Source organism: Poecilia formosa, unplaced genomic scaffold (assembly GCF_000485575.1).
Source record: "Poecilia formosa unplaced genomic scaffold, Poecilia_formosa-5.1.2 Scaffold6, whole genome shotgun sequence".
NCBI classification, from domain to species: Eukaryota; Metazoa; Chordata; class Actinopteri; order Cyprinodontiformes; family Poeciliidae; genus Poecilia; species Poecilia formosa.
Genome location: NW_006799945.1, coordinates 1,007,447 through 1,016,466, shown reverse-complemented (window position 1 = coordinate 1,016,466; position 9,020 = coordinate 1,007,447). Strand labels below are relative to the sequence as shown.

At 37.6% G+C, this 9,020-nt stretch overlaps 1 protein-coding gene across 16 annotated transcripts in view; it reads left to right on the top strand.

The window, feature by feature from the left end:
- The window catches only part of LOC103147521 (RIMS-binding protein 2-like), a 68,195-nt gene that overhangs the window by 54,903 nt on the left and 4,272 nt on the right, over nucleotides 1–9,020 (top strand). For 10 of the 16 annotated variants that reach the window (XM_016678718.1, XM_016678721.1, XM_016678712.1 and 7 more), the window contains 7 exons: nucleotides 86–188; nucleotides 1,878–2,006; nucleotides 4,351–4,520; nucleotides 4,707–4,875; nucleotides 5,434–5,534; nucleotides 5,770–5,841; nucleotides 6,627–6,791. In XM_016678718.1, the coding sequence (XP_016534204.1) occupies nucleotides 86–188; nucleotides 1,878–2,006; nucleotides 4,351–4,520; nucleotides 4,707–4,875; nucleotides 5,434–5,534; nucleotides 5,770–5,841; nucleotides 6,627–6,791 (909 nt within the window). Of the gene's footprint in view, nucleotides 1–85; nucleotides 189–1,877; nucleotides 2,007–4,350; nucleotides 4,521–4,706; nucleotides 4,876–5,433; nucleotides 5,535–5,769; nucleotides 5,842–6,626; nucleotides 6,792–9,020 lie in introns of those variants that run through there. The other 6 variants (XM_016678745.1, XM_016678762.1, XM_016678730.1 and 3 more) reach the window with 4 other exon arrangements.

Here is a 9,020-nt window from a genome sequence, read left to right as displayed (position 1 = left end):
TATATCTCAAATTGGCTCACATTCATGTGAGCTGGTCGTGAATCTCTGATATCTGTAAATTCTGCTTTGTGCCTGTACATTTCAGACAAACAGTCCTGGTGGAGGCCGCCATGACCGGGACAATGGCAGGCGAATTCAGCATGGTGGATCACAACCTAAGAGGCGACCTCTAATGGTCCCATCCATTGGTTAGTATTGAAATACGGCAACAAAGAAAGATGGTTGCAGTCAGTTTACTTTTGTTGTGTGACATGAAAATGCATTTAATTCTGATTTACTAAAACTTCCTCAGGCTTTGCTCTGTCTCCAGATCATTTCTGTGTCCATGACCCATCTTCACTTCCTTTCCTTATGCAGCGTTTGATCTTTTTGTGATGTGACTTTACTGCTCTGTTCTGTCACTGCACAGATATGTAGGTTTTTCACTGATGAGGAAAAGATTTTAGATTTCCAAACAGTATCTTGGAAAAGTGACGTGAACAAGTAAATTAAAATGTTCCTCTTTTTGACATGTTACAAGGACAAATTTCGGTGTATTTTTACATGATAGACCAGCACAAAGTTGTGCATTTGCAAGATGGAGCTAAAATGAAAGTAAAACATGCTTTTCTTAATTTACAGACTTTTGGGGTACACCTCTGCTAGCTACATACATATAAAGGGACAGATTTTTTTTTACCCAGTCCTCTAAATTTTCTAAATTCCTGTTTATAAAGATTCTTGTAGATTTTTTTTTTCATTAGGACCGTTATAGAGCTAGATAAGTATGAAAACAGTAATTTCTAGACCAGACAAACCTGAGCAGAACTCTTCAATACTAAATGCAGATCTTTTTAAATAGTTCATATTTCTGTGGCTCCTCTAGTCCTTGGGGGCCAGTTTGCTGCAACCTTTGGATGTGTCCCAAGACCAACATGCCATAACTGAATTACAGCAGGTGAACAGTACCTCCACTAGTTACATGATGGAGGTATGCAGGTGCAGGGACACACCGAAAAGCTGCAGGACAAAAGTCCACTGGACTCTAGTTGTAATAAACCAATGGCTTTCTAGTTTTCACAGAAAATATTATTAAAATTTCACCCTGTCTTGTTTTATTGATCCCAATATTGTATTGTAAATAATCTCAACTCATGAATCAAGTGTGTTCAGCACTATGTTGATTTCCGACCACATGTTTTGTTCGGTTTTAGTCTTATCTGACGAGAGCACCTTCCACATGTTTGCTGTACACCCTCCGTGTTTTTGGTCACAGTATAAGAGCAGCACTTCTTGTCGCTTTCTGGAGAAATCGCTTTTTCCTTTTAATCCTCTCCACCAAGTACCAAATTGTGGAGTGCACAACTAATAACTGTCCAGTGAAATTGATTGTTCCACCTGAGCTGTAAATCTCAGCAGTTCCTCCAGATTTTCTTCTGTGGTTAATGCTCTCCTTGTTTTTTATAGCCTAACCCTGCTTTAAACTTTTTCATATCTTTATCTCTGATCTGTATCTTCATAATGCTGTTTGCTCTGCAACAGAACAGAAATGCTGCCTTTATAATGAAATTAGATTAAACAAGTACACCTCTACCTTATTTAGGGATACCAGATTAAATTGGGCTGAGATTTAATCTGGTATCCCTAAATAACATTAAAATAAATAATTAAAACCATATTTTCTTCCCTTACTCTGCTCTGCTTTGTGTTGGTCTATTCCAATAAATACACTAAAGTTTATGTAAGGTGAAATGTGACAAGGCTTCTGCACAAGGCTGTACTTGCTAATCTGTATTTCTTCCAACTTTTAGCGGCAGAGCTATTGCTAACATTTTAGAAGGAGAAAAAGTTTGTAATTGCTTTATAACCACATCATCTTCAACTGGTATTTCTCATAGAAGTAACCTCTGAGAATAACAATGAGGGAAACCCCTCCCCCATCAACGAAGATGTTAACTATGGCAGAGTAGCTCGACACAAGGCGTGGTCATCCCGCAGGCACACGGGCGGCATCAGGTGTCCCCATGGTATGTGCCTGCAGAGCTGTTTCTACCTCCAAAGCATGGCAGCAAAGATGGCCACCGGCACTCTGCAAATATAGAGACGTAGCTGTGGACACTTGCAACTGCCTGTTTGTTTGTCTTAAGGGATAATGGTTACAATAATGCTTTACATTAGAACCGCATGACTGCACTGCAATGGAATGGAGTGGTGGACACACCAGCAGGACCAAAGGTCTGCAATAGGAGTTTCCACAACTGCAATGATAAATGACTGATTGATTGTTTAGGGAATGTCATGCACACCCTTCCCTTTTCTGATACAATCACATCCTGTACACTTGCAATTTGGACCAATCATTCATGTTTATTTATTTGAACTCCTATTGATAATAAAATTGAAAAATAACTTGAACTATCAGTTTTATTTATTTTTTTTTTTAGTACAAAAATCTGTCACCATTAAGTCAAGAAAATATCAACCAAAAAGATGTGAAGGAATTTCAACTGAACTCATGTTGAAAGCCATCGTAAAAAAAAAAAAAAAAAAAAGTAAGTTTTAAAGGCTTGGTTCTCCTTAGTGGCTGGCAATAAACTGACTATATTGATAAAGTCAGACAAATAAGTCAGGCAATGTGTGGGGAAACCATTTTGTGTTTTTTTTTTTTACAAGATAGAGAGGAGAAGCAACCTGTGAACTTAGTTTTGAATATTTAATGCTGGCACCAGATCATATTTGCATTCTTAAACAGCTCTTAAACAGAACTGCAAATACATTTTGTACATTAACATAGTGCTAGTAGAGAGATTTTTGTTGTTGTTGTTGTTTCTTAGTTTGTAATTTGTAATGTAGCACAATGCTTAAAGGAATCTTATGTTTAGTTAATGACAATGTTTTGAAAATACTATGATTTTTTTCTGTGTAAATCATTCAGTTCTAGTCGAAAAGCATTCAAAAATGAGAAAGTATCCTATTTAAACAGATCTTAAAAATCAGTATGAATATGGACAGGTAGCCATTGCAAATCTGCTGCCTTTGTGATGATGACATATCGTTTTCCTAGACACACTCCATCATTCTATATTAGAAAGTTAGCAAGTGGTAAATAGATGGATGTTCAAAATCAAATTGTGGAGAATTGTAGATTTATATTTTGATTGAAGATCTAGTTTTTTTATTTTTTTTATTTTTTATTTTTCATAGAGAATTATAGCTTTGCTATAATGCATAAAAAAACTGGACATGGCAACTGCAACTGCCTCTCTAATCAAAACTTTGGTGGAAGAATGGGAAAGCAAAAGAGCCAAGGGTGTCAATGGTATGATCTCCAAACAAAATAAAATAAAAGAAAAAAAGAAAAAAGTCCACATGAACAAGTCCTTTGTATCTTGCAGATATTTAAGCTTAAGCAACAATAGACACCATGTCATATTCAGTTTAAAATATAAAGAAAATAGAGAAATGAAAAATACATTTTCCTGAATATTGATTTCAAAAGAGGCAAATGGAATGAATTAAAAAGAAAAAGCACACTACTGAAATACACCACATCAAATTGAGAATAATATTCTGGTCAATGATACAGAAAAAAGACTTCTTTGATAAATAAAATACAAAACCTACCAGTTTAAATACAGTCTTCCTTTCCACATTACTAACGCTGTTATTAGCTCATTACTTTTATAAAACCAAGTTGTCCTTCCAGCTTCTACGCTATTTAAGTTAGCACCCATCAGCACATTTCACATAATTGCTTTGCTACCTATTTATGTTGATTCATTTAAAAATGCATGTCAAAGTCTTGTGCCTTGCCGTCTCATTTCCACAAATCACATAACATGTTTCATCTGTTTTACTGCACACTCGATTCCTAGCACACTGAAAGCTGACAAAAAAAACCAAGATCTACTCAAAACCACACGCAGTTTTCATGTGTTGATTGTTTTTGTGAACGCATGTGTGTGTTTGTGCCACAAGAATTTTAATAAATAGCTAGTCATAGCTATTTCCTGCATGTTTACAGGCACAAATATGGCAAGATAAGAGAGAATAAATCTGTCATGCAGTGCACAATCTAATGATTAAGAATGATAAAGATGTGGAATTTACTCATCAGTTTCTGTGTACTGTGCCATGGCTTAGATATACCATAAACATGCTCATCTTAACAAATTAAATACGGATAGCAAATCAATTATTACATGTAACTTGTTGCTCAGAAATCTGCTCCATTTGTGGCCAAATCTCACAAACACTTCATGTCTGTATCTATGTTCTGGTCACTTTTATTTTATTTTAGTTTGGCTGTGTAAAGATTTTTTTTTTTTTTTTTTTTGACTTTTGCCTTTTTTTTTTTTGTTTGTGTTTAAGACGGCTACAGGAATCGGGACCAACGCTCTCCAACGTACTATGACGAGTCAGAGCCTGAGGAACCTTTTCGGATATTTGTGGCGCTCTTTGACTACGATCCTCTGTCTATGTCCCCCAACCCAGATGCTGCAGATGAGGAGCTACCATTCAAAGAAGGGCAGATAATTAAGGTGGGGATGTTCACTGCTAGATTGCATTTAGCACCCTGCTTTCCAACTGTCATTATAATAGCATTTAAAGTGAAGTTCTAATAGCTGACTGTTGTACTCTGTCACAAATTACTCAATGTGCCCCGAATACACACAAACTGTTCAGTGAGGCTTTGAACATTCCTGTTTCCCTCCTGTATCTGTCAGGTTTATGGTGATAAGGACACAGATGGGTTTTACAGAGGAGCAATAAAGGGCAGGATGGGGCTTCTCCCCTGTAACATGGTGTCCGAGATACGAGCGGACGATGAGGAGACCATGGACCAGCTCATCAAGCAGGGCTTTCTGCCTCTCAGCACCCCAGTGGACAAAATAGGTACTGCAGAAGCACGCTTACTATGAGTACAGAGAAAATGCGCACTTTGAAAAGTTGAAAGGACATTTTTTGGTATTGATGTGCGCAAAAAAAATCTAATTAAGTCATAGAGCAAATGTTAGAAACAAAAACATTGCAGAAACTAGTATTTCAGCAACAACAAAATAGAGTACATGTTATTTTATAAGAACTGTTATAAAATATTTTTAAAAAGTGAACACAAGCGGTTTGCAAACTTTTTGTTGTAAATTTCTTTCCGTTTATTTTCTTATTTTAGTGTTAAATTATTGTTTTTGTAATTTTTTTTATTTGTTTATTTATTTTTCCACATGCGTTCATTCATTTCAGACTTATGGTTATTTAGATCTTTATTTATTTCTATTATTTAATATTTTTTTGTCTTTTACCTCTTAATTCTTACATTATCATATTTATCAATATATGTATTATATAAGAATGTGTTCTGCTGTGCCTCCGTAGGGAACGGTTAAAAGGTTTAATGCAATCTGCGGGATGACATTATTGTTATTCTGAGCTGTTCCATGTTGTCGCCTGCAGAGCAGAACAGACGAGGTGTCCGCCGAGATCAGGCCTCCAGGAGGATGGTGGCGCTCTACGACTACGACCCCAGAGAGAGCTCCCCTAACGTTGACGTTGAGGTAAAGCCATGCGATCAAAACATTAACGTTTTTATCTTTTTAAAACGGTTTAGTAGGCACATCCGGGGTTTGGCCTAAATCAAATACATTTAAGTTAAATTATAATGTTCAGTTACTGATAAAAAGAACTGTGAAATGTGGAATATGTCAATAAAGTTGAGGCCCACAATTTAAGTCGGCTTATTGTTTTTGCACATAATGCAGAATTTCCTGTTTTATATCTGTCTCCTGATAGGCTGAGCTGACCTTCTGTGCTGGTGACATCATTGCTGTTTTTGGAGACATTGATGAAGATGGGTTTTACTATGTGAGTGCCACTTATCCATGCTGAAGCTACTTAGTGATCAATTGATATGATTGATCTTTGGGACTTGGTGCGTTAGTTTACTGGAATTAGCCGTTAGAAAATGGCTGTGTGGTCAAAAATGGATGGGCTCGTTAACCCACATGTCATCATCACCACTTTATGGACTCATTTCCAGAGTCTTGGAATGGAAATATTTTTTTTTTAAACTTTTTTATTATGTAAGCAGATTTTTTTTTTTACGCTTCGAGGCTTTATCGTCTGAGCTAATTCCTCTAAATTACATAATTCATGACAGCTGAATAATTGCAGCTTCTTCAGGTAGATCCCATCTTGTACAAGTTATCGGAGGATTTTCATCAATCAATATTGTTTGAAATCTTAAACTAGATTGCTTGACATGTTTGTGATAGAAGTATTCGCTTGGGAAGGTCTAACATAAATCAAGACTAAAGTTTAAAGTTTAAGTAATCAACATATAATTATCAAAACATTTTTTTTCCTAGGAGCTTTGAAAATAAGGAGATAGCACCTGATCAAGAAAATACAATATAGTTGTACGACTCTTAGGTTGATCAGTTAGCAAAAACTGCATTAAAAAAATCTAAAGTCTAATTTCTATTGAAACGTTTAGGAAAATTGCTATAATTAAGTTTTTGATAGACTTTACACTCTTATAAAAGAGATTTGCTAAATGATCAACAGCCTTTTAAATATTTTTCAGAGGCTTTTCTAACTTCTCTCTTTTGTTTCTCTCGCTTTCTGTTCTCACCGTCTTCCCCCCCCAGGGTGAGCTCAATGGCCATCGTGGCTTGGTGCCCTCAAACTTCTTGGAAGAAGTGCCTGATGACGTGGAGGTCTATCTGACCGACACCCCGTCCCACTACCCCCAGGAAGAACCCGCCAACCGGCCCCCTGCTAACTCCGCTGCAGCCGTGTCGGAGGGAAAACGGGTACATCATCATCGCCGCTCTCAGCGCTAGGCCCTGTGTTCATCCATCCTCCGTCCCCTCTCCTCTTGATTTCCGTCTCTTGCTTCCTCCACCTGCAGTCTGTGTGCTGTTCATTGTGTGTGTTTGTCCATGTGGTGACAGTGGTGACTCTTTACAGACTAACAACTTCCCCACTCCCTTCACCCTTCGGAAAGGGAGCAAAATCCAGTGTTAACGCCTTTCTTAATCTCAGAGAAAGGAAGAAGCAAAGCCTGTGGACAGACCGTGGGAACCCTGCGGGTGGCTCATGCATGTAGGACTGGTTGAGGAGGACATGTAAAAAAAAAAAGAGGCTCAACTCATTCCTTACACAAAAAATTTGGTAACTCTTTGCACTAAAACACAAAGTCAACTTGTGGTTATTGTGTACGATTCTATTTAAAAGTGCTTAGCAACACTTTGCTACCCAGTTTAAATTATTTAAGATTATTTAAGAGAAGTTTAAAAGTAAAGAAAAAGCATGTTTTTTTTTCAAACTTGATACATTTTCTAACTTTCTTGGCTCAGCTTGTGTATTTCCTCAAAGAGGCTTTGTTTCTCTTACCCACACATCAGATCTATTTTTCAACCCCGTTGACGGTGGATATGCCATGTTTGCTCTGAGCTCAAGAGAACCGCAGCACTGAGACATCCATTCTGTATTGTTACGATGAAACAATAAAAGGAAAGGACAAAAAAAAAAAAAAAATTGGATATTAAAACCATTCTTGTTTGCGCTCTGTGTTCATGTGTGTTGGTGTTGTTGTTGCTTTCAGTTGTCATAGTGATGTGGGTTTTTTTCTCGATAGTGACAACGCTGCCACATCTGATTTCTTTCTTTTTTTTTTTTTTGTTTTTCCTCACCCGCTTGGCAAAACAAAACAAAACAAAACAAACAAACAGAGGAAGATTGTTCATTTCACACCATATATGGCTCTGTGTGCCCTTGTACAGTAAGTTGGCAACTGGAGATGTCAGATTCGCAGCTCTAATGCAAACAGCTTGTGGGCACAGCGAAGGCTTTATTTGGTGCTACGTCCTGTTGTGACTCAGATTCATCAAAATCTGTCTCTTCACTCCAAGTTATTACTGTTGTTCTGTCAAATCCTCTGGGAATATTCAAAATTTATTGTGCAAAAAAACAAAAAAAAAACAACAATTAGAAATAGCAGTTATTGCATTAGAGAAGAAGCCTTGCATCTACAGTTGTGTCCCTGGGTGTTGTAACGTAAATGATTGTCTCCTGATGGCCGATTAATGGTGGAGTTCCTTGCTTCTGTGGTGTGATGATCTTGTTTAACATTTCCTGGCTTCCTGCTGCGTCTATTCTGCACACACAAACAAAGACTAGCAACAACAACAACAACAAAGTTGAGCAAACCCAAAACAGATCAAATCTGATCAGGTCGGTCTTGGAATGAAAGGTCCGAGGCAGAGTCCAAGCCAAGATGTTTATACTTTGAACATGCTGAGAGGTGACTTGAAAGACGTTGGAGATGTAAGAAAACCCTTTAACATCTCTCAGCTAAAAGTGAGCAGTGGGGCAAGCTGTTCTCGGACTCTGGTGGATCGCCACAAGAAGCATCTCACTGAATTTGTTTCAGCCACAGGGATGTATCACTACTTAAAAGGAGAGTAGGGTGTCCGCATTTTTTCCCTCAGTTAGATCACACATATTACACATAGTTTTTTAATGTTTACTAGTAAATAAGTCTTTCTTCTACAAGGTTCTATAAGGCTAAACAGAGAAGATGATCACCTCATCAAGCAAGGAGTGTAAAATGAAACGGCACTAAGTTGGCCTTAGAGAAAGAACTCAACGGTCTGCAGAGGATCATAAGGACATTTGTAAAGTTTTTGAAGCTATCTTACCTTAACCCTTTCATGCATAGTGGTCACTACAGTGGACAGCTATCTAAAAGCCATTTCCTTGTCCTCCTTGTGGATTTGTATGTTATAAATGCACACAGACCACTGAGGTGGACACTAATGCATCATAAAATACACCATCAACTACTGGGCATCAGCTGCAAATGCAAAAAGAATATTTTTGTTAAATCCAAGATGGCCGGCAGAGAAAAAAAGCTGTGGGAGGAAGGTGGAGAACTCAGTGATTTGAATCACTCTGGACACATAGCAGACGTTAACAGGCCCCAAAGCCTGAGCCAATGTATCTGTTCATCCTGCATTTGGTCTCTTGAAAACCAAGTA